Here is a 26,378-nt window from a genome sequence, read left to right on the forward strand (position 1 = left end):
TGTATTTATGAAACTGATTTTTTGAACCCAGGGGTAAGGCTTTACCATGGCTGGCATGCTTGCTTGTCAAAAGTGTTTATTTTGAGAACGTTTCAGTGAATTTAAGTACAGCATTTACTCAGGCACAAATCTCATAAAGAACAGAAAAAATAACTATAAAACATAGTTTTGAAATTTTTTTGTGGTTTTTAAAAGTTTTTTTAATGTTTAAAAGTTAGTAATTATATACTGTCTTATTTAGGTTAAAGTGGGAATTTTGACTATAATAGAAAACACAAGGAAGCCACCTCATCATACATTGTATTGAGAAATAAAAGACCTTCCCACATGATAACTAATCCACTCAAAATAGTGGGACACTTTGGTGTAAACACCAGGGAACTCGGGTTTTCCACAACTGTCACCCCAGCTCACAATGCCCCAAACATAAGACACGTTGTTGAAATCCATACAGACCAAGGGCCCTCCAGAATCTCCTTTACAGGCATCTATAGAGCCATCATCTGTCCCTGGGCAGAAAAAAGAAAAAGAAAAAATGAATGTACCTCTTTTATTCTCATTTGAAAATTAGGACCTCATGCTCCCACTCATCACAATCCACTGGGATTTACACCTTCTTGCCTTGCCCAGTCCTGATGGAAGGTGCTGGCCTTTTGCTTTCATGGTCCATCTGGGACCATAATATCCTAGTTCATTTTTCTGAATTTGAAGCATTTTAAGGATTACTAAGAGTTTTCTGTACAAGTAGGATGAGGTGTGAGTATTATCATCTCCATTTCACAGATGAAAAGACCAAGGCTCAGAAAGATGAAGTGACTTGCTCATGGTCACAAAGTTAATAAATGTTGGTTGTGCATCTAGGAAGCTTTGTAGCTACTAGTGCAACTTAGTTTTCTGCCACAAAGTCCAGCACTCTCTCCACCAGCGTGGTGTTTCTCCCTCCAAAAGCTGGGCTTTCCTAACTTCCTACTCACTTCTCCACTTTGGCAAACACTACATACCTGCTGACTCTACTTGCTTTAGATATTAGTTTGGTACTGCGTCAACAATCTTGAAGTGCTCCAGCACTACATTCTGGATAAAGGGATTCTCTGAGTAAGGAAATACCTCCTTTTTTCTCTTTTGCTCCGAGATCTAAAAAGTAGCCAATATCCTCTTTTTCCTCATCCTCATGGCTCACTAGCACCTAGTAGAGTGACTTATGGATACTAATAAAAGGAGGTAGCATTTATGTAGTGCTTTAAGGTTTGTAAAGCACTTTACATATATTATCTCATTTGATCCTCACAATAACTCTTTGATGTAGGTACTATTATAATATAATCCCATTTTACAAATGAGGAAACTGAGGCTGACAGAGATTAAGTGGCTTACCTAGGGTCACACAACTAGTAAAAGTCAGGATTTGAACTCAGGTCTTCCTGACTCTGAGCCTGGGACTCTATCCACTATGCCACCTACCTGCTTTTCATATATGCTTAATAAATGTTTAAATAAAACAGAACCAAAACTTTTACTAATATGTAGTCTAAAAACTAAGATGGTAGTACCCCTGGTTTACCATAGAACACTGAGAATTTGTTGTCCATATTTGCATTTTTTTTGTTTTTTTTTCCCTTGAAAATTAATTTATGTTTAGTTTTCAACATTCACTTCCATAAGATTTTGAGTTTTAAATTTTCTCCTCTGTCCACTCTTCTCCACCCCACCCAAGACAGCAACAAATCTGATATAGGCTCTACTTATACATTAGTATTAAGCATATTTTCCCTTTAGTCATGATGTAAAGAACAATTAGAACTAATGGGAGGAACCATGAAAATGAAGCAATAAAACAAAACAACAAAGGAAAAGGAGAGCAAATAGTATGCTTCCATCTGCACTCAGACTCCATATTTCTTTCTCTGGGTGTGGATAGCAATTTCCATTGCGGGTCTTTTGGAGTTGTCTTAGATCCTTGCATTACTGTTAAGAGCCAAGTCTATCAAAGTCAGTCATCCTACAATGTGGCTGTTACTGTGTACAATGTTTTCCTGGTTCTGCTCATTTCACTCTGCATCAACATACAAGTCTTTCCAGGTTTTTTTTGAAGTCTGCCTGCTCATCATTTCTTATAGGACAATAGTATTCCATTACATTCATATACCACAACTTGTTCAGCCATTCCCCAACTAATGGGCATCCCCTCAATTTCCAATGCTTTACCACCACAAAAAGGGTTGCTATAAATATTTTTATACATGTGGGTCCTTTTCCCTTTTTTATGATCTCTATGGGATGCAGATCTAGAAGTGGTATTACTAGGTCAAAGGGTATGCACAATTTTATAGCCCTTTGGGCATAGTTCCAAATTGCTCTCCAAAATGGTTGGATCATTTCACAACTCCACCAACAATGCATGAGTGTTCCAATTTTCCCACATCTTCCCCCACATTTATCATTTTTCTGTTTTGTCATGTTAGCCAATCTGACAGGTGTGATGTGGTACCTCAGAGTTAATTTGATTTGCATTTCTCTAATCAATAATGATTTGGAACATTTTTTCATATGACCATAGATGGCTTTAGTTGCTTCCTCTGAAAACTGCCTGTTCATATCCTTTGACCATTTATCAATTGGGGAATGGCTTGTATTCTTATAAATTTGACTCAGTTCTCTATATATTTTAGAAATGAGGCCTTTCTCAGAGACACTAGTTGTAAAAATTCTTTCCCAGTTTTCTGCTTCCCTCCTAATCTTGGATGCATTGGCTTTGTTTGTGCAAAAACTTTTCAATTTAATGTAATCAAAATTATCCATTTTGCATTTCATAATGTTCTCTATCTCTTGTTTGGTCATAAATTCTTCCCTTCTCCACAGATCTGAAAGGTAAATTATTCCTTGTTCTTCTAGTTTGCTTATAGTATCAGTCTTTATATGGAAATCATGTACCCATTTTGACTTTATCTTGGTATAGAGTGTAAGTATTGGTCTATGCTCAGTTTCTGCTATACATTTTCCCAGTTTTCCCAGCAGTTTTTGTTAAACAGTGATTTCTTATCCCAGAAGCTGGAGTCTTTGGATTTATCAAATAGTAGATTAGAATAATCACTGACTATTGTGTCTTGCATACCTAACCTATTCCACTGTTTTGCCACTCTATTTCTTAGACAGTAGCAAATAGTTTTGCTGATTGCTGCTTTATAATACAATTTAAGATCTGAAATAGCTAGGCCCCCTTCCCTTGCATTTCTTTTCATTAGTTCCCTTGATATTCTGGACTTTTTGTTCTTCCAGATGAATTTTGTCATTGTTTTTTCTAGCTCTATAAAATAATTTTTTGGTAGTTTGATTGGTATGGCACTGAATAAGTAAAGTAATTTAGGTAGAATTGTCATTTTTATTATATTAGTTCAGCCTACCCATGAGCAACTTATATTTTTCCAATTATTTAGATCTGACTTTATTTGTGTGAAAAGCATATTTGCAAATATTTTGATTGAGGACTTCAGAATGCTTTAAAATACACTGAACTAGCAAACTAAGGGTCAAGCTTTAGATCATTATTTTTTTTTTTAAAAAGCAGTAGGGACAGCATGTGGTAATATTGTAATCCATTCTGAATCTGGTTCCCAGACTGGTTTCAACTCCTTGGAACAAGATACCTGTCCCAGGATAAGCTTATCACCTCTAATCTCACCACGACGCTCTAGTATTTTTTATTTTATTTTATTAATTTATTTTAAACTTAAATACTAAAACTTAAATATATAAGGAAAGAAAAAGAAACATTATTATAAACTTAAATACAAATTAAGAAAAGAAAAAAAGCATTGCCACATGTATAGCAGAACATGAGAAGATTCAAAATATACAGCAATAAATTTTCATTTCAAGAAAGCCTATATAATAAATATTACATATTGTGTTCAGAGCTGTCCATCTTTTCTTTGCTTCCTTGTAAGATTTCTTTTGTTCTCTGCTGTGCACTTTTTACTTTGTTCTTTTTTTGCCCTTTCCTCCCCATCCCACCAAGAAGGCTACAATTAAGTGTGGATATATATAGATAGATAGATAGATATACATATATATGTATATATATATACATATACATATACATACACACATAAACTATATATATATACATACATATACACATACATATACTTAGATATCTATAATCATACTCATATATAGACATATACATTCATATGCATCTATATAAGTCTGTACTATACTTGTTTATTCTGTTTCTCTGAGGGTGGATTATGTCTTCCTTCATAGGTCCAAGTCTCCATATTTTTCTAAGTCCACCAATTCATTTCCTATACCACAGCAACATTCCAACCTTATACTGTCTAGTATTTTAAACAATATTAATATTATGGCTGACATATAGCATACTTTCCCTTTCTCTCTCTCTCTCTCTTTTTTTTTTTTTTTTTGCTTTTTCGTGAGGTAACTGGGGTTAAGCCCACGGTAATACATGGTGTCAAGTGTCTGAGGCCGGATTTGAACTCAGGTCCACCTGACTCCAAGGCCGGAGCTCTATCCACTGTGCCACCTAGCTGCCCCGCCTTTTTTTTTCTCTTTTGATTAAATCTATTTTATCTTTAACGTTTTCTGAGCACACTCTAGTCTTGATTGACACTACCTTCCTTCCTTCCTCTCCAGGGCACAGCATCAAAGTCCTCCCAAAGCCTTCCTTTAGGCAAGAAGCTGGAGCCTAACCTGGCTCCCCCATGCATCTGCTGCTCTGCCTGGTTTCAACCTCAAACAAGATGGCCCCCCGATGTCTCATCCCTCCCTCTCTACTCCCCTTCCCTGCTTTTCTTGCCTCTTTTTTTGGTGTGTTGCCTGCTTTTTTAGATTTTAAGCTCCTTGAGGACAGGGACTGTCTTCCTTTTTGTGAATTGTACCTTCAGAGCCCGGTGCACAGTAGGTGCTTAATAAATGTTTATTAGACTGGATTGGATGGTGTACTTACTCAAGGTAAGTAGATACATATACAGAGAAATACAACCAAGAAGCCATTCAATGCTTACCTGCACATATCATTTGCTTTTCAAAAAAGCGATTTGAGTAATATTTAGAACAGTCGTCTATCAGCTGGACTTCACCCCATTTGAGCTTAAAAATATTTTTTTTCTCTAAAAAAAAAAAAGAGTGTTTTGTGGACAGTTGACAAATGTAAAGAAATACAAACTCTCCCAACTTAACAGAACACAAAAGATTATAAATAGGTGGCTATGAAGTACAGGGTCTGGGGCTGGGCCTTGGATTTCATTGGGATAGGGAACTCCTGGGTGAGCAAACTCCCTCCGCTGAAGCAGCTTGGCACCTCCTCTGAAACTTAATGTCTGACTGAGTTGCCTCAAGCAATAAGAAGTTAAAACAGCTTGCTCACGATCATACACACCTGCCCAGTATGGGCCAGAGGCAGGCCTTTAACCCAGGTCTTCAGCTGAGGCCAGCTCCCTTTCTGCTGTCACATTTATTATTTCTTGATTTCTTTATTTTTGGTGAGGCAATTGGGGCTAAATGACTTGCCCAGGGTCACACAGCTAATAAGTGTCAAGAGTCTGGTCTGAGAACGGATTTGAACCCAAGTCCTCCTGACTCCAAGGCCGGTGCTCTATCCACTGCACCACCTAGCTCCTGTCACATTTATTTTTAAAATAATTTATCATCTGCAAAATGAGGGGGTTGGACTGAGATGATCTCTTAGTCTCATGATATCCTGTTAGCCAATTTTAGCCATGCACTCCAACAGGTTTTCTCTATTTTCACTCCAACACAAGGCATGACATTTAAGGAAGTCCTGTGGGCCCTGGCTTTCACAGCATCAAGCCATCACACCATGGTATTAGGGTGGTGTCTGACTCTTCTTCATGACCCCAATGGGGTTTTCTTGGCAGAGACGCCTCAATGGAGGACTGAAGAGAAACCTTGGGACCCGACTTATTGGCAGCTGAGATATAATCATCTGGCAGTGATGCTGAATTTGGATGTGAACTGGGTGGGACCAATGCTACACAGAAGCTGTTATCTCTGAGCCTGCTCTTACCTTTGAAATGGCCGGGGGCGGGGGAATGCTTGACACCACCTTCCTTCCTTCCTCTCCAGGGCACAGCATCAAAGTCCTCCCAAAGCCTTCCTTTAGGCAAGAAGCTGGAGCCTACCCTGGCTCCCCCGTGCATCTGCTGCTCTGCCTGGTTTCAACCTCAAACAAGATGGCCCCCGATATCTCATTCCTCCCTCTCTACTCCCCTTCCCTGCTTTTCTTGCCTCTTTTTTTGGTGTGTTGCCTGCTTTTTTAGATTTTAAGCTCCTTGAGGACAGGGACAGTCTTCCTTTTTGTGAATTGTATCTTCAGAGCCTTCTTGTTGGTGGTGCAGTGGGTAGAGCTCTGGGCCTAGGTTAGGAAGACCTGAGTTCAAATCCGGCCTCAGACATTTACTAGTTGTGTGCCCTTGGGCAAGTGAAGTAACCTTTGTCTGCCTCAGTTTCTTCAACTGTAAAATGGGGATAATGATAGCATTTAATAGCATCTTATTAATATCTCCAAATGGAGAAAATAATATCCTGAGGTTGTTGTGAAAATAAAATGAAATAATATTTGTTTTTTAAAAGTGCTTGAGGGACAGCTAGGTGGCTCAGTGGAAAGAGCTCTGGCCTTGGAGTCAGGAGGACCTGAGTTCAAATCCGGCCTCGGACACTTCACACTTACTAGCTGTGTGACCCTGGGCAAGTCACTTAACCCTGACTGCCTCACCAAAATAAAACAAAACAAAACAAAAGACTCAAAAAGAAGGTGGGTCTGTCAATAGATGCTAAAGCAGGAGGAATATAAAGCAATCGTGATTAAAGGGGTCATTTCTTCACATCTCAGGGGGCAGCTAGGTGGGGCAGTAGATATAGCACCGGCCCTGAAATCAGGAGGACCTGAGTTCAAATGTGGCCTCAGACCAAACACTTGACATTTACTAGCTGTGTGACCCTGGGCAAGTCATTTAACCCCAATTGCCTTAAAAAAAAAAGTGCTTGGCATAGTGCTTGGCACAGTGTAGGTGCTATAGAAACGCTTATTCCATTCCCCTCTCCCTTCATTCCCTTATTATTTTCAAAATAAACATCTTTGGGTAAGAGCTAATCTATATACCCTAGTTAAAGGAAAACAGATTTGTTAGTCACTGGTGGCTGACAGTGAGGAGAACCGAATGAGGACAGAGCCTCAAACCCTCAGGGTACCTCTAGAACCCTGAAGAGGAGATGTGGCCAGCACTGCTCTGGGACAGCAAGCCTGGAGAGAGGACCAGGGACGCTGGAAATATTTAAAAAGCGTTAAGGAATGCATTTTTTCTTGTCTCCTCTCTGTACTTTTACATCTGTGTGTGTGTGTGTGTGTGTGTGTGTGTGTGTGTGTCTGTGTCTGAACTTGGATAAAAGCAACAGACTCTTTGCTTCATAGAATGCCTCTTTCTTCTGCATGATGCCTTTCCTGGACCACAAACCACTAGTGCCCTTCTTTCCAAACTTCCTTGTATACATTTGCATTTATCTACTTTATGATAAGGATGCATTTATTCATATGTAGACTTGTCTCCCTCATCAGAATGTAAGCTTCCTGTACATAGGGATTGTTTTATTCTTTATATACTTAGTGCCGAGAATATAATAGGTATTTAATAATATGCAATTCATATATATATTTGAGCATTTTTAAAACTTTTCCCCATGTTTCTCCAATACCTCCAACATAAGAAATACCTTCATTTCGTCCAAAGCCAGAAACAAAGCACTTATCACCAGGGCTGAAGAGATAACTGGACCAGGGGACACAGGCAGGGAGAGTATTCACCAGCTCACACGTGGCCTTGGTTTGGTATTTTTGCATTTCTATCAAAGCAATGTCGTTTTGGTAGGTGCTGCCATTGTAGTTTTCATGGATTATCACTCGATTTACCCTCTGGACTCCAACTCCCTCGTTAACTTTTATCCAGTCTAGTAATCCTGTCCATATTTGGTACCGATGTGCTGCACTTTTTCTACAAGATAAAATGGAAAATATTTACTGGAATATACAAAACATGTAGTACTGGGTTCCCTTACCTTTGCCTTTTTTAAAAAGGATTTTTTTCCATGTTTCCCAAATGTCCTATCTCTTCATTAGCTCCGAGACCATGGCTGTCATTGTGTGGAATACAGCTTTAAAAGACTGGCTTTCCTGGCTTTCTCAAGTTGGGGAGAGAGGGAATAAGAGGTTAGAGGGAGAGATGACTTACTTTCATCGACTGGTATAAGAGCACAAATTATGTAGTGCATATTGTCTCTTTATAGCCTCATAATGATAATAATAGTAATAGCCTACACATATATACATGTATATATATATATATATATATACATACACATGTATACATATATGAGAGAGAGAGAGAGGGAGAGAGAATGCGAAGGAGAGAGAGCAATACAGAATGAGAGAGGGAAAGAGAAAGAAAGAGGGAGAGGGAGAGAGAGAAAGAGGGAGAGAGAGAGAGGGAGGGAGGGAGAGAGGGAGAGAGACAGAAGAAGGAGAGAGAGAGCACTTTAAGGCTTACAAAGTGCCAACAATCTTATAAATGAGAGAAATGGAGCTACATGGAAGTTAAGTTCCTAAAGTCTTCGCTTTGATCTTGCCAGGTGGGTAGTCTGTAGATTCCCTATGAGTTTTTAACCTTTTTTCTCTGTCACGGACATCTTTGGCAGTTTGATCAAGTCAACAAACATTTATTAGGTGCCAACTGTGTGCCAGGTGCTGGGGATACAAAGAAAGGCAAAAGACAGTTCCTGCCCTTGAGGAGCTCATAGTCTAACTGGGGACACAACAAGTAAACAACTAGGTACACAGAAGATATATACAGGGTAGATTGAAGGTTGTCTCTGATGGAAGGCACTACTAGTATTGAGGGAAACTGGGAAAGGAATAGAAGGTGGGATTGTGCTGAGTCTTCAAAGAAGCCATGGAAGCCAGGAGGCAGAATCATTATAGGCAGGGGTGTGCTGAAGTCCACTTGAACTAGCTCGGGAGAGCAGATTGTTAAATTTTCATGATGGCCATTTTATGCTTCAGAAATAAGCAAATGCTACAAATCAGGACTTGATTTATTATTTTGTTGGTTGTTCTAGATTTAAGAAAGTGATGGAGAAAATGTTAAAAATTAAATTAAACTTAAAATTAAATTTTAAAAGTGTGTTGGACATACTTTTTTTAGATATGGTTGTTAAACATTTATGATTACAAGCAATGAAAAGATATAAGAGTCTGGAGATGAGGGTCATTTGTGAGTCTGGTGAAACCTATGGGTCCTTCCTCAGAATAATGTTTTTAAATACATAAAATGCATAGGCTTAGAAAAGAAACAGATTTTACTGAAATACAATAATAAAAATATATATATTCTTTTAAAGTTCATGGACCCCAGATTAAGAACCCCTGCTCCAGAGTTTGTCTGGGACCCTAAATATAGCTACTAATCATGAGGTAATGAATTCTTGGTTTCACAATGATTTTTTTTTTCAATTGCACATACATGCCTCTTCTACCATTACTTTTTTAACCTAATTTCATTGCTCCATGAAAAGAATGGTATGAAAAACATTTTTACCTGACACAATGTGCAGCGGTCAGTACCCAACAGCCACCAATATAAATTCCTCCACAGTGGATTTTAGTACCTTCTTTAATTGTCACCTGCCATGGGAATTCCCCCTATAAAAGACATCTGGAGAGTTATAGCTGCAGGGACATTGGGCAATTAGTGGTGCAAGCCCTCCAATTTCCAGGGGCATCTTTTTTATGAGACCCTCAGGTCTATTAGTACGCACTCTTCTCAGATTTCTTTCCCAATCTAGGCTGTTCCAGAGAAATCTACATGGTAAATTTATTCAAATATGTCCTCAGGGTTTTAAGAAGTTACCCTTAACTCCTCCTTCAACAGCCAACATCAGCTGGCAATTCCCTTGGTAAAATAATAATAATTACATATGTAATATATATGAAATTATGTGCAAATGTAATAATTACATATATAATTCTCCTCTACAATCTCTCAAATTTCTCTGGTTCTTTCAATTTAGGCAGCATCTACGATCCCTTATTATTTCTCGGCTGGGCTATTTTAATAGTCCCCTAAACATCCTCCCTGCCTCCGGTCTTTTTCTTCTCCAATACGCATTCAATATAGCTGCTAAAGTGATATTCCTAAAATATAGAACTCACCATGTCATCCTCTGACTAAGCTGTTCAATGGCTATCTCAGTGCATTTGGGATAATATATAAAGTCCTCCATTTGGCACATAAAGCCCTCACACAATTCCAGCTCATACCTACCTTTCCCATCTTATTTTCTATTACTTCTCATCATGCACATTCTTTGTTTCACTTAACCTGCCTGGTAACTTGTACATGACATTTCATCTCCTGACTCCATGGCTTTGTGCCAGTGGTCCTGTGTCTTCAGGGCTCTCTTTGCTCACCTCTTCCTTCCATCAAAATCCAGCTTAGAAGCTACCTTCTACATAAGACTTTCTCTAATTCTCCAGTTGTTAACACTCTCCCCATCTTGAAATTACTTTTTTTTTTTACTTAATAGTAATGATAGTTGCTAGCATTTTTTTTTAAAATTTTTTAGGCAATTGGGGTTAAGTGACTTGCCCAGGGTCACACAACTAGTAAGTGTTAAGTATTTAGTCTGAGGCCAGAGTTGAACTCAGGTCCTCCTGACTTCAGGGCCGGTACTCTATCCACTGAGCTACCTAGCTGCCCCCTTTTTTGTTTTTGAATAGCTCCCATGCACTAGGCTTAGGGCTTTCTTCACTGTTAAGCGCTTAATGTTTATTGAATTGAATCGAATTACCTCAGTTGCAATCTGTCCTCCTACAATTCGTTTCCTTCGAACGTGAGTGTGCGTGTTGTTTCTAACACCACAGCTTATTTTGGGTAAAAGAGACTTGAATAATTTTCTGTCTTTCAGAGAAAAAAAGGTCACAGCATTATTAAAATTGAATATAGAAATGCCTATGTAGTCATTACTTGTTTATCCTCACTATGGGAAGGGATCAAAATCACAGGTAATGCAATGCCATCACATTCACAAATTATATTTGGATTTTCAGGATATTACGTAATATTACAGAGGTTACTTTCTCGATTTAGTTTTTCTTGGTCGAGATTTCACATTTAATTTTCTAATTACACACTAACTCAGGCCTGCACAACTTTCGGTCAATAGGCCACTTGCAGCATGCCATTGACTGGTGGCAGATGAAAAATTGGAGGAAAACATCCTTTGTACGTGGAGGAAATCCTTTGGTGTGCTGCGAGGTCAGGAAGCAGCCTGCAGGGCACAGTTTGTGTAGGTCTGCACTAACTGGTGGGAGGTCGAAAAGTATTGATTACAGAAAAAGTCTATCTATCTATATATAGATATATAGATATAATCCTCTTATAGATTCTTGTAGAGAGTTGACTATATGTACATTGTACAATACTACTAGTATGTTCATGTTTTAAATTATTAAAGATGTTACTTTATTAGCCTAAGGATAATAGGCAGCTCTACGGCTAAATGCCTCTTGTTTTAAGATAAACTGTTCCATATAGCTGGATTTGATGCCCATGTCTTTCTCAGAAGCAATTCAGTTTTGAATTGTAAAGATGGCAGACTGAAAGAGGCATTATTTTGTAAAGATATGAGCCTAGTTAGAGTATTCAGATGGAAACAAACACTGTTCTGGGACAATAAGCCAATAATGATGATAATAGATAACATTTACATAGTGCCTACTATGTGCTTGGCACTATGCTAAGTGATTACAATTACTATTTCATTTGATCCTCGCAACAACCCTGGGAAGTAGGTGCTATTATTATCCTCATTTTACAGATGAGGAAACTGAGACAAATAGAGGTTAAATTACTTGTCCAGGCTAACACAGCTATTAAGTGTCTGAGGCTGGAGTTGAATTCAAATCTTCCTAATTCCATGCCTTTCATTCTACCCACCATGCCACCTAACTGCCAGAATTCAGAAAGGTACATGGTACGTCCTACCATTTATTCAGCAATTATGGAAAATAGAATTTGGGACCTTAGGTATCATTTAATGTGATTTCTTTGTTTACAAATGAAGAAACTGAGGCTCTGTTAAGGAAAAGGACTTGACCAAGAGCATACCACTTCTAACAAAAGTACTGAAATTAGAAGTCAGGCTTCCTGACTACCAGACCAAGTGTTTTTTCCATTATATTATATTGTTGCCACATAAAAAGGAACTCCAGTTGTTTCAGCTCAGGACTCTTGTTAGAAATAATACCAGTTTTCCCCAATTTTGAAACATAATGGCATATACATATATTACAGAAAAAAGCAGACTTCCAAAGAGAATGAACATCTTCACCTTTCCAAATACATTTGGATTATAGCTCACTATGTTTGAACAAAAATTTATGTGTGACTTGGCAAAACCTAGAACAAAGTGAAACTTTGGCTAAAAACAACTGTTTTCATTTTTCAATCAGCTAAATAAAAGGGGATAGGGATTGGGCTTGTCACAGCATCAGTATAAAGAACTCCCCAGGTAAGGAAATATTCTCTCCCAGGTCAGCACTTTCTCTACAACTAATAGTCTTAGAGAGTGGCTTAGAGGTTGTGATTGAGCAGGGCCGCCTGGCAGGACACAAACCCAGGTCTTCATGGCTTCAAAACTGGTGCTCTCTGCTACCCCATATTGCTTCTACACAAAAGCTCACTTAATAATAAGCAGCCCTTGTTTGGATTAAACTACTAGCAGTCATTATCACCTTTGGCTGTTTTTAGTTTTGTTTTTTTTCTGGAAGTTTAGGAAATAGCAGTTAAGTACAAAGATATTTTTGTCTTTCTTTAAATAGATCAAGGGGACAGCTAGGTGGTCCAGTGTCGGGCCTGGAGTCAGGAAGACCAAAGTTCGAATCTGGCCTCAGACACTTACTAGCTGTGCGACCCTGGACAAGTCACTTCACCCTGTTTGCTTCAGCTCTTCATCTGTAAAATGAGCTGGAGAAGGAAACTGCAAACCACTCCAGTATCTTTGCCAAGAAAATTCTAAATGGGGTCATGAGGAGTTGGATAAGACTAAAACAACTGAACAAAAACAACAAATCAAATATCACAGTCTTGGAAGAATCAAAATTTTAAGTGACCTAAACCAAATGGGGAGGTGCAGGGTGTGTCTATAGATGCTGCAGCATCTAATGAATGAAATGTACAAAAGGAAAAGGAGATAGGTAGGTCCTGAATCAAAAAATGTGGGATAGCTCATGGACAGCATAAATACAACATTGATATGCACAAAATGTTAAAAGAAAGCCTACAGGGTAGATCATAGAGGCGTAAGTTTAGAGGTAGGAGGGATCTTGGAGACCACCTAGTCCAAAGCCCTCATTTTATAGATTAGGAAAGTGAGGCCTAGAGAGGAGAACTGACTTGATCAAGTTTATCGGATTGGTAACTAGGTGGCACAGTGAGGAAAGTTGGACATGGAGGTAGGAAGACGTGAGAGATGTGAGTTCAAATCCTGCCTCAGACACATGTGAGCTGTGTGACTGCTGGGTAAGTCACTTAACCTCTGCTTCCATCTCCTCATCTGTAAAATTGGGGTGATAATACCATTACCTCCCAGGGCTGCAGTGAGGATCAAATCAAACTTTAAAGTAGGGGTGGGAAACCTGCAGCCTTGAGGCCACATGTGAGTTTCTGGGTCCTCAGGAGCGGCCTTTTGACTTAGTCCAAGTTTTACAGAACAAATCCTTTTATTAAGGGGATTTATTCTGTGAAGTTTGGATTCAGTCAGAGGGCCACACCGGAAGACTGAGAGGGCCACGTGTGGCCTCAAGGTTGCAGGTTTCCCACCCCTGCCTTAAAGCATTATGTAAATGTCATAAAGCATTATTATTATTGTTGTTAGAATCCAGGACCTCCCTCCAACACTTTTTCCACTATTCTGTGTTACTTCACCTAATTTTATATTTGAGAAAATGGAACCTCTCTAGCACATTCATGGGAGGACAAAGGCAAGAATTGCATACAATGAGGTGGGCATATGTTGTATTCTGCCTCAGTGGAGGGAGAACTCATACCAACAAGATGACAGATGCATCAAAGTTTCAAAGCAATATAAATCAATACAGTTATTCATTGTTATCAACAAGTGCATGCCCATGACAGATACATTAATTTACACAGCTTGACTGATAATCAACAAGCAGAAAGTTTTAAATAACTTACCTTCATCCATATTAGCGGTCAATATTTCAGCTTGTTCTACCAAAAAAAAAAAAGATTCAAACTGATTTGCACATTTTAGTCATATTTACAATGAAAATGAGATCATTTAAAGTTTAATACCCTACACATTTTGTAGCTTCATGATGAATTTCCTACAAACTTGGATTCTCTTAAAAACAAAGCTGAAAAAGTCTTTCACTTCCATTCCTTATCTACAGAAGGCAAAATCTGTGCAGCTGATTACCTAGAAATTATGACTCTGGATAAGAGGATCATCACTTTAGAGGTCACCTAATTCAACCCACTCATTTCACAGATGAGGAAACTGAGACCCAGGAAGATTAAATGATTTGTCCAAGGCACTCAGGCACCAAGTCTTGTGCCCTGGTTTTCACATTAGAGTAGACAGATGGAACAGGTAATAGAAGGAACTCAGAGTTCCTTGTTGGGAGATAATGCCCTTTTCTAAGCTACCATTCCAAGTTGATCTTCATGCATTTGAAAGGTGCCACCATACCTAATATTTGATATGTGAATCATATAAACATATCATCTCATCTCACCAAGGGATTTTTTTTTTTTGCTTTTTTTGGACCAGAAGCCTGATTTTATTAGAGCATTGATTGAGGAATTTCCTCACTAGGAATTAATTCCCTACTCTAATGTTCCAGAGTAGTTCCTCCTGGTAATTTCCTCAATCAGTGCTGATGGGCACCTTCTTCACAATTTATAGTGTTAGAGAGTTGTCTGGAATACTGAGATTAAGTGATTTGCCAAGCTGCAAGGGAGTGCTGAGTCCTATCACAAATCCATCCTTGATTTCCAGTGTTACATACAAAACGCCTCCTCTAGGTGGCTCATAGGGAGGACTTGAACTCAGGTCTTCCTGGTTTCCAGGTTAGCTCTCTATCCATTGTACATTTCCTCTCTGCCTAAGAGTGTATATACATTTCATTCATTTTATTGGTCAGGCGTCTGGGATGTAGCAGACAAATGGGAACTCCACCTTCTTCCTTTTACATTCCTTTAAAATGACAAGTGACAAATAGGACAGCTAGGCGGTACAGTGAATAGAGCACTGGGCCTGGAGTCAGGAAGACCTGAGTTCAAATCTGGCCTCAGATTGTGATGCTGGGCAATTCACTTAACCCTGTTTGCCTCATTTTCCTCATCTGTGAAAAGAGCTGGAGAAGGAAATGGTCCTTCCAGTATTCCTGCCAAGAAAACCCCAAAAGGGGTCATGAAAAGTTGGAACTGACTGAACAATAAAATGACAAGAGTTAATTTTGTGTCCACTGCAATATTTGAGATCATTGTAACTGCCAAAATGAGGCTCAAGTATCTAATACCCACCGTTCAGTTATGTCTCACAAGGGAGAGTACAAAAGTGGAGATGGATGACAGCATAGCCATGATACTGTGTTGTTTCCTCACTCACCTATGTTCTCTGGGGGACATTGTTGCAGGTACCTTATTATTTGTGATAGGGATTTTTTCCCCTGGCCACCAGGCTTCTGAGGCACTACTGAGAGCTTGCAGGAGTCTCAATAGTATTTTCCTGGACTAAAACCCAATGTTCACAAAGCCATGTCATCAGAAACACAGAAACTCGGAGCTGGAAGAGACCTTAGAGGTCATGCAGGCCAAAGCAGACCTGAACCAAAACCCTCTCTTTGTCAAAGTATCGTAGATTTAGAGCTAGAAGGTACCTTAGAGGTAATCAAATCCAACCCCCTCATTTTACAGATGAGGAAATTGAGGCTAGGTAACTCAGGATCTTAGAATCATAGAGACATTGGAGGTGATATGATCCAACCCTGAGGTCACATAGGTAATAAGCAGCAAAGCCAGGATCTGAACCCAGGTACTCTGACTTGAAATCCAGTGTTTATTCCATTACACCACACAATATGCCAGATAAGTAGCTATAGATGTATACGTGGCCTTTGTCTGGAGATCTCCAATGATGAAGAACCCAACACCTCCAGGTTACTTTTGGTGGCTCTAATTGTAGCAAGTTTTTCCTTACACCAAACCCAAATTTGCCTCTTTGCCGCTATTCATTGGTTGTTGCCCCATAAAGTTTTTTTTTTTTAAATTATTGCTTACTCTAAAAACAAATGAAGTTATAGGAAGGAATTACAAACAGGTCATGTCTCTTTTTAAAAACTCTATATTCATGGACATTAGAATTTTTACTCTATATTAAAGTAATGATACTTTACCTTGGACCTCATCTTCAGATCTTCCAGGGCCTGGAAATAACACATTGAAATATCAATACCATGAAGAGAAAACTTAACAAGAATGTTATATAGTACTGCTGGTAGCTAAGAGCTTATATATCTTAGTATGTTGAGTCAAATCAGGCTCAGATGCAGCAAACAAAGGGGTTTTATACATATACCAAACCAGATACGCCATGGAGCAGAAAGACTTTAATTCAGAAAGTCAAAAGCTCATCGTGAACAAATCAAGTCTAGAGCACAGGCCTGTGCTATGACTTTCTCTAAGATGATGGTCATCCATATGACCACAGACTGCATTTAAACAGGGCACACAGGCCAGGAAGAAAGCTCTCATGGTCTCAGAGAGCAAGACGTATAGAAGTGCTGCTGATCTGCACCGGCAGAGGGAGAAACATCAACGAAACCACAGTTCTAGATAAATATACACATCCACACGTACATATATGTCTATGCAATTTAAAATACGGTGTAGTATACGCTTTCAAATACTGCATAAAATGTTGTTTTTAGTACTATATAATGAATGAGGAAATAAATGGAATATTTACCTTGAACTTCAGAATGTGTCAAGACTAGATACAATAAAAAAGCAAGATGAAATATATAGGATGAGAATACAATATATATATATATATATGTATATTACATGCAATGAAAAATGACCCTAATTATGGATCATGTGGTTTTATGCAAGCCAGATTTGGGAAGAAATTGCAATATTATAATATTGATTTTATAACTGTAAAATTTTTTTACACATTTTTTAGAATGGCAAGAGAAACTATAGAATGGATTATTTGGGTCAATATCAAATGAAAATTCTATTAGCTGTACCTTTAGGAATGCTGTTAGCATTACTCTAGACTAACTCTAGAAGAGCCTGGCAGAGCAGTGAGCCAGACGGAGAACAGAGTTGACACAGACCCACAGTACTTATTAGGGCCAGAGTAACAATGAATGGAGTCAAAAACAAGGTCCCCTACAGGGCTAAAGCAATGAGGGGAAAAGCATGTCCACCCGGGGCATTAGCAACCCTTTCCCTAATCTATTCATTGACCAGCTCTCTAGCCTCTGGCCTCTACCTAGTTCAGAAGTTCTTGATTATACTAATTACACATGCAGTTATTCAAAGAAAGGGAGTGTTGATCCGAATCACCAGAAATCTTGGCCAACTCAGTTGTGATTTGAGGAACATGTAGAACACCCGGTTTAGATATGGATTTAGAGAAAATCCATTCTAGGGTCCAGACTTTACTAAGAGGCCCACCAAATAAAAGAACCAGCACAGACCCTTTCTTTCCTGTATCATACAAGCTACCAATCAACAAAGACAAAAACCAAACAGACCCTGCCCATAGGAAGCTTACATTTTGTCAGAAGGGACAATCTCTCTAATCAAGAGGTCTCAGAGGAGACCTGGGTTAAAATCCCACGATGGGATGGACACTTCCTAGCTGTGGGAACCTGGGCAAGCCTCTTAATTCTCTGTGCCTCGGGTTCCTCATCTGTAGACCAAGGAAGTTGGAATCAGTGGCCTCGCCAAGTCTATGATTCCATGATCTCCTGAAGTCATTGGAGTGGTCCATGTTGCCATCATGAGGATAGGAATGGATCCCAGGCACTGATTCGACTCAGTCTCAGGGGGTGCTGTCCTCCTCCTCCTCATACCTAATATAGCTCTTCAAACTTTCTATAGGGCTTATAAATAATATCCCATTTTGTCCTCACAACAACCCTGGGAAGTAGGTGCTAATATTACTCCACTTTTACAGATGAGGAAACTGAGACAGATGACAGTTTAGTGATTTGCCCCAGGGGCACAGAGCTAGTAAATATCTGAAGCTGGATTTAAATTCAAGTCTTTTTGACTCAAAGTCAGAATACTTACCTTGAACTTCAGAGTGTTCCAAGCCTAGAAATAAAGCACAAACATTTCAACCTAGCAAAGACAAATCTAAAAAAAAAAAAATTTAACTGTTTAAAAAAAAGACCCCATATCAGTATAATATATGTGTACGAGATAAAGATTTATATATTCCAGTACCTTATGCGTTGGCAATATAACAAAATCTGTTGTACACCAAATTTATAGCCAACTTTTAACCTGCACTACAAAAATGAAGTCTGTGTAACAGATAAGGGAAATTCCAAAGAGAATCCATAACTTATTTTAATCATAGTTTCTATCCTCTTTCCCAATCCCTTCTTTACCGGAGATGCTAAGGAGCAGCTCTTATTATCATTATTATTAAAAATATGAGCTTCTGAGCATCCTCTGCTCTCCCTTGCAGTGTTAATAATGAGAGTTCTGCCTATAGGCAGGGGACACAGGCTGTACACAAGAAGGGCAAATCTCCATCTGGATTTGTGGGAGTGACAACTGACTGCAGATGTCTTTATGTATTTGACATGGTGATAACATAAGTCCTTATTCTGTAGCTAATAACATTTGCTAATTATTTCTGATAAACTAATAAAGCACATACCTACAACTTTGACTTGATATTATTTAAATGCTAATAAAACACAAAATATCTTTGCTGGACTTGAGTGGACAAGCCCGAATATTATAGTTTTAACTGCCAGAAATGCTGGCTTTACTGACAGGGAAAAAATGAAAAAAAATTCTTTTTGTCCCCAACTCCAGGAATCCCTCAGTCACATGGCCTGAGGACAGAAATGGCCTTAGGGCTGGCCTGAAGGGACATGGAAAGATACTTGAATTCTGCCCACCACCATGCTCCAATTTAAACTCTGCTAATTTTGAGAAATGAAATTTTGCTAAGCATACTATCATACTGGAGGTGCCAACTTCTAATTAGTACCAAAACAACAGTAACAATCATCCAGGTATACCTATCTTAGGCACATGAAGACAAAGTCTGCAAAAGTAATTTTACCCCAATTCTCCCTTTAGTCCATGCACAAGGAAGCAAAGAGAAGGCTGATCATGGCATTTCAATGTTTACTTGTATGACCCCTGGATGCTGGAACTACACTTTCTGAGATCAAGTTAACAAATCAACAAGCATTTATTAAGCGCTTACCATGTGCCAGGCACTGTGTTAACCACGTGGGATATAAAGACAAAAAACAGTTCTTGCTCTCAAGAAATTCACAGTGTAATGGGGGAAATAAGGGAGTACTGCAGTACATACGAATAAGAATTTTGAAAATCCCTACATTAGATAGACCAAGCAGAGTCTCACATTGGTCTAAATACAGGTTATACCTCTCCCCTTCCAGCCTCTTCCCACTCTGGTTTGGCTGTGGAACCCAGGTTTCAAATCTAGAGTATGTGCATATATCTTTCATTACTGGTGGAGAGAATGACTACTCAAAGCTGATTGTCCTCAAGAGGGCAGGGTGGCCAGCAGAGTTTAGGAGAGGAGTCACATTCTTCATTCCTTCCTTGAGGGACGACACAAAAAGTTCCAGACTCTCTTCAGGGGGAGACCCAGGGGGAGAGAGAGAGAGCAAACTCTGGAAATCAGGGATGTGATGGGGAGCCAGCTGTCTCCTACCTGTCAGTCTTTGAAAGTTTGCTCTCTCTCTCTCCATGGATCTCTCCTTGAAGAGAGTCTGTGGCTGCTCTCTCCAAGCAGGAAAAAAGAAATTACGTCCTCTCCCGAGCTCCCTGCCAATTCTGCCCCTCACAAAGGCATGAAGCTTTGAGTCACCATTCTACCTACCAGTGAGGAGAGTTTTAAGCAAATGTTCCAGGTCTGAAATGTGGGCTGCATGATAAAACACAAGTGTGGTTTATAATCCCACTTGAGGAAGTGCAGTACAGCTGGAAGACCTCAAAATGGGAAAAGTTTTCCTGAGACCTTACTGAGACCCAGCAGAATTTTGTGCCAGGTGCCTCTGTTGTTGGTGCTGCAAGATTAAGGAGGCAGGTGCCCACTGCTAAGATGCTGACTGAAGGCCCACATCCTGACCTCCCCCAGCTTACTTACAGATGGTCATATCACTGCAGTTCCCATTTGGTCTCTCTTTGTCCTACTATGCTGAACTACTGGGATGAGTGATACAGAAGAGAGAGCTCCTCTCACTAAAAATTTTGTTTCCATATTTGCTGGCAGCTTGACCTCTGGCTCCTTCCTCACTTGCAGATTATTCAGGGATGCTACAATGTCAGTGTACCAACTGGTTAAACTTCCAAAGTTTGAAACTAAAACCAACTTTTCATGTTCGTTAGCCCTTCAAAGTTACTCCACAGGTTTCTTTCCAGTGGGTCATCTTTTCTTTTTTCTGTAATGGAGTGGCTATGAATAACCGTTCTTTTCCACTGTACGTAAATGTATGTTCTTTTCAGAGACAGTTGATTTTAGAGCCGAGACCTATATTCAGACTAATACAGTAAGTGATTATAAAGTTTCAAATTACCTTCACAATTTACTTCATCATCTCCTGTAAGGCAGTCCAGTTCACCATTACACTGATATTTTTTTGGAATGCAAATACCTGATTTACAAAAGAAACCTCCACTTCTGCACCCTGTAAAAAAAAAATATATATATATAGATATATATAATATATTATATGTGTGTTATATATTCTGTATATGGAGAGTTGTCATTTATTAAAATTGAAGAAAATGAAATCTTACAGTAAATTTATATTTTTTTTATCAGGGAGGCAAATAACCTAAATATGAATATTGACTTTGCCACTAACAAGCTGTGTTATCATAGAAAGTTATTTAGTCTCTCTGGATATCAGATTCTTATTCTGTAAAGTGCAAGGGTTAGACTCTAGCTGCTAAGGTCCTTTCCTGCTCTAAGATTCCATGAATTTAAAAAAAAAAGAAAATTCCATTTATCTAACATTTTGTTCTTACAAAAAGCTCTTGTACACATCATCCGAACAAGTCCTGTTATACCCATTTCACAGTCTTCTCTGTATAGCTCCATCTCTAGGTATGTTTGGGTTTAGCCAACCCTGAAGGACAGCCCTGTGATTATATATTTATGTGTGTGTATATATATATGTATGTGTATATATGTATACACACACACACACACACAGGTTACTCTAGACTGATGGAGAGATTTCTGAGAGAAAGAAGAGAAGAAGAAAGACAAGATAAAGAGAGATTCAGAAAGTTGGAAAGTAGGTCCCTAAAGCTCTGGGCATGTGGGAAGGAGCTGGTACCTCAATATGGCCCTTGATTCTCAGCCCTTAATCTTCCAGAGACTGCTAAGGGTGAGCATGAGATAGTTTGAGATCATTCTTACCCAGGCTGAATTGAGATTTCATCTCAATGCTAGGTCACAGAAGCTTTTAATTTACTGTGTTCTAATGCCTAAACCAGGCATGGGGAACCTGTAGCCTTCTAGGTCCTTGGGTGTGGCCTTTTGACTGAGTCCAAGTTTTACAGAACAGATTCCCAAACTAATCTGTATGATTTACCGGATTTACTGCTTTCTTTGCAAATAAATTTGTTTGCTAGCCATGACTATATTTTGTATAATAAAGCATTTGATGGGAGAAAAGCTAAACTGACTGAGATTATCTAAACTGTTAGCCTCCAACTGTGGGGTGGAACTATTTCCCCTTCAATGACTAGGGAAAGTGGCTTTTATACTAACTCTCCCCCCTAAAAAAAGAATCTCATAAACAGGCTACAGAATTTGATGTGTAAAAGATGTACTGTAAGTCCAAGCCCAACAGCCCCCTTGAAATTGGAGGATGGCGTGAACACCCCGCCACGGTGTCGCAGGATGATCTGAAAATCCCCGTTACACATGGGCAGCCGAATCTACGTCACACAGGCTGTGGTACTCCTGTATCACTTCTATCTAGTTGGATGTGTTTTTCAAGTTAGATCTATTTGTACCTTTACAACACAGCTCATCACTCTGGTCTCCACAATCATTGCTGCCATCACAAGTTTTCTCCAGTGGAATGTACTTCCCATTGACACACTGAAATGAATTTTCATCGAGGAGGTCTGCCAAACAAAGATTAAGAAAAATTCCTTCAAAATTTATTCACCTAAATGTGCTTGGATTTTCCCTTTACGTTTGGGAATAAAAATGGGATATACATCAAGTGACAAAGTGAAAGGTGTTGGGATTTCAATATAGTATAAAATCATAGGATTACAGATTATAAATACAGAGCAGGAAGGGACCTCAAAGCTCACCTAGCCCAATCCACCTATTTTACAGATGAGGAAACTGAGGCCTAGAGTGATGATGTGGCTTAATTTTGGTAAGAATCAGAGACAGGAATTGAACCTAGGATATCTGAATGCAAATACAGCCTTTTTTATCTTATACCACACTGCCTCCAATTAATACAATAAATGTCTTCTGTGGGTCCTGTTGTTAAAGAAGGTTTCTACTTTCTGAGGCAGGGCTTCTAGAACCAGGCATACTGCTAGATGATGGCATATATGAATTCTTATTCATTCCTTTATTAAAGGTCTCTGTTTTCCCTTTCATGTGACAACACTGATCTTCTCTCTGAGGATACAATCACTTCTGCCGGATCATCCACTTGCCTCAAAAATGCTGAAGCTACTCTAAAACCTTGATTCTGTCTCTAAATTGAGTCTCCCTCAGGAGTTCCCAGGCACCGAGCCTCAGCACAGTGAGAAGACATGGCCAACGGACAGTCTGCTATATCAGTTAACCACAAAGAGTAGCCAAGAGATCTATCACATTAATTTGCAGCAGCAGCAGAGTTACTGAGCTACTGTTTTCTTGTCCATAAGACACTTTAAATCTCTTGGATATAGGATGAAAGGAAGTAGTTGGCTCCTGAGCAGTATCCTCTGCAGTTAGCACAATGCCTGGCACATAGTAGGTGAATACTAATTGTTGGCTGATTGGCTGACTGATTTATGTAAGCTCTTTGGGGGTAGTAACTGATTGTCTTTGTATACACAGGAGCAGGACAGTCCTAGGCCCACAGTAGTAAGTGTATAAATTCTACTTGATTGATTGATTAACCTCTGAAATTGACAACATCATCAACTTCTTTACCTGTGATTGTTGAAGGGGTACCCAGAGCCTTTCATCTGAGCTTGGGCTGCATATTTAGTAATGGATTAATTTATAATAAATAATAACTAATATTTACATAGCCCTTGTGCCAGGTACTGTGCTGAATACTTTAAAATTATCTCATTTAACCCTCAAAATAACACTAAGAGGTAGGTGCCCCATTTTATCTCCATCTTACAGATGAGGCAACTGAGATGAACAGAGGTTAAGTGATTTGCCCAGGGCCACACCCCTACTAAGTGTCTGAGGCTCCAGGCCCAAAGCTCTGTCCACTAAACCACCTAGCTGCCCCTAAATCAAGGGCTAAGGGTAAAGTATGATAAGGAGAATATTAAGCAAATGTTCCACCAACCTGCTTCCTGTGTATGACACACCACACCAGCCAAATCCTTGCTATTAGCCTTCCTCTTTGTTAAAACACATTCTGCCAAAGTGGTCTCCAATCCTTTACAACTTGCTTGCAAACAGTCAGTGATCTCGACATCATCATCATCAGGGACATTAAATGTTTTCCTATAATCGACAGCTCCTCTGAGGGGATTCAAACAAGTAAATTAGTAAATATAATAAGTAAAAAAAGCATAAGTAAATGGGCAAGGGTAGCTTCTTAACTGTGTATTATTTAATTAGATTAATCCAATTAATTAAACTCTTTTTAAAAACTGTCTTGATGATTAAATGACACTGATTTTCATTACACAAGATTAAGGACAAGAATCGCTTTTGTCAGTTTCCAGAAAAAGCTACATAATATAGGGGAAAGAGCTATAGTTTGAAATACTGGCATTTGAGTTCTACATTTTGGGCAAATCACTTAATTTCTCTAGGACTTAATATGCTCATTTGTAAAATAAAGATATGAATACTTGCTTTGCCCTCTTCACAAAGGTGTTAAGAGGATCAAATGAAAATTTACATATATGTACAAATTAAAAACATATATATTTAAGTACTTTGAAAATTGTAAGATGTGAAAAGTATGATTATTACCTATTCTATGGTAATTTAGGTTGAGTTAAAATTTAAGAGTCAACTTTTTTTTTTTGAGGCAATTGGGGTTAAGTGACTTGCCCAGGGTCACACAGCTAGTAAATGTCAAGTGTGTGGTCTGAGGCCACATTTGAACTCAGGTTCAAATGACTCCTGACTTCAGAGCTGGTGCTCTATTCACTGTGCCACCTAGTTTCCCTGAGTGAACTACTTTTTAAAAATAAATTCAATTTTCTTTAATTTTCACTTCTGATTTCTCTTTTTCCATCTCCATCCATTGAGAAAGCAAAAACACCAAACAAACCCCCAAATCAAAACAAAACAAACCTGTAATAAATATGTATAGTGAAGCAAAACAAATTCCTGAATTAGCCATGTCCCCCCCCAAAAAAGACTTCAATCTGCACTCTGGGTCTATCATGTGTTTCATCATGGAATCTCTGTAACTATGGTAGGTTATTGTCTTGGTCAGAGTTAGGAGTGAAGGATTTTTGTTAATCAGGGCTTCTTAAACTGGGGATCATGAAACCGTTCTTAAACTGGGATCCACAGAAAGACTTCAGGAGACCCATGAACTTGGATGGGAAAAAAATTCCATTTTTATTTTCACTAACCTCTAATTGAAATTCAGCATTTCCTCCAACATAAGCAATAGACACTGTTCTAAGGAAGGTTCTGTTGGCTTTATCAAACTGTCAAAGGGGTCCATAACACACAAAAAAGGTTAAGAACCTCTGCTCCATTAAGTGGCTTTCTTTTTCCCTCATAGAATTAATAGGAAGATTCTACTATCTGCAGCTGGCCCTTAAGTGGCAAAATGGGTAGATCTCTGTTCTAAAACGTCAACCACATATTACCACTAACACTTCATTTAAACTGCTATAGCTTCACTTCTTGGGAATTCTGAGGGATTTTTAGTTTTCCATCATAGTATTTTTAAGTTTAAATACCCCTGAGAGGGATTATATTTTAAGGGCTTAATGGCTAATATCTCAATTATCAAGTAACCAAAATGCAAGGACATGGAACTATCTGTCCATCAGTGGCAAGTAGATTCAAGATCTAATTGGCTTTCTGCTTGGGGATCCTATTCCTTTTTATTTTTTCTGTCTGCTTTGGGGTGTGGTAGAGATGTGCTAGCATTTGAATAAAGGCAGCTATGATTTTGATCAAACACAAAAAGCCCACCTTAAAGAAATGTAACCTCCTTGAGGAACCCTCAGACTCAGCATGGAAAAAAGGCATTCTAAATGGGCAATTTGCTATAGCAGTTAACCATGAAGTTTAGTCAAGATAAAGCCAAGATAGTTTTGACAAAGTAAATCAGGAAATCTGGCATCTGACTTAAGTATGGAGGTAAGGACTATTTTGAAGCACCCATTATTGAAGAAAAAGTGAAAAGGCTGGAGCAACCTTCTTGAAAAAACACCTTCTGCATTAACCCCTCAGCTGAAACTTGTGGGTTGGTTCCCCAGGGGGTTGACTACTCTTAGGTATGGTATTCTATAGGTCTGCACTCTTCAAATTATAGTTCACAGGCCTCCACAGGTGTGTTTACCTTTCACTGTGAGTCAGAAGTCACAAACAGCTCAAGGCAAAGGCATTTACTGAAATGGCATTGTAAGAACAGTAGCTACAGAACATCCCCTCTAAGCTTGGGGTGCACTCTCCCATAGCTCCCTATAAGGGAGAACACAAATAGAGTAAACTAGTAGACCTGTGCACATATAGGGAAACTGGGGCCCTGGCGAATCAAAGCTCTGGGCCTATAAAACCCTAATGTTCTTTCTTGTCATGTGGTGCTCTCATACTGCTTTCCCTGGGTGCGATGTCTCTGA

The 26,378-nt window shown here is 39.0% G+C and overlaps 1 protein-coding gene across 5 annotated transcripts in view; it reads right to left on the bottom strand.

Moving 5' to 3' along the window:
* Positions 1–283: 283 nt before the first annotated feature.
* CFI (complement factor I) overlaps positions 284–26,378 on the bottom strand; it is a 48,822-nt gene continuing 22,727 nt past the window's right edge. For 4 of the 5 annotated variants that reach the window (XM_027837405.1, XM_027837402.1, XM_027837407.1 and 1 more), the window contains 12 exons: positions 23,903–24,081; positions 22,377–22,490; positions 20,924–21,034; positions 18,423–18,446; positions 17,083–17,106; positions 16,511–16,540; positions 14,286–14,321; positions 10,879–10,988; positions 9,627–9,730; positions 7,750–8,027; positions 5,025–5,129; positions 284–509 (listed from right to left, as the gene is read on the bottom strand). In XM_027837405.1, the coding sequence (XP_027693206.1) occupies positions 292–509; positions 5,025–5,129; positions 7,750–8,027; positions 9,627–9,730; positions 10,879–10,988; positions 14,286–14,321; positions 16,511–16,540; positions 17,083–17,106; positions 18,423–18,446; positions 20,924–21,034; positions 22,377–22,490; positions 23,903–24,081 (1,333 nt within the window). In that variant the 3' untranslated portion in view covers positions 284–291. The remainder of the gene's footprint in view (positions 510–5,024; positions 5,130–7,749; positions 8,028–9,626; positions 9,731–10,878; positions 10,989–14,285; positions 14,322–16,510; positions 16,541–17,082; positions 17,107–18,422; positions 18,447–20,923; positions 21,035–22,376; positions 22,491–23,902; positions 24,082–26,378) is intronic. The other variant, XM_027837406.1, reaches the window with a different exon arrangement.

The sequence above is a fragment of the Vombatus ursinus genome, unplaced genomic scaffold (assembly GCF_900497805.2).
Source record: "Vombatus ursinus unplaced genomic scaffold, bare-nosed wombat genome assembly UNPS02014821.1, whole genome shotgun sequence".
NCBI classification, from domain to species: Eukaryota; Metazoa; Chordata; class Mammalia; order Diprotodontia; family Vombatidae; genus Vombatus; species Vombatus ursinus.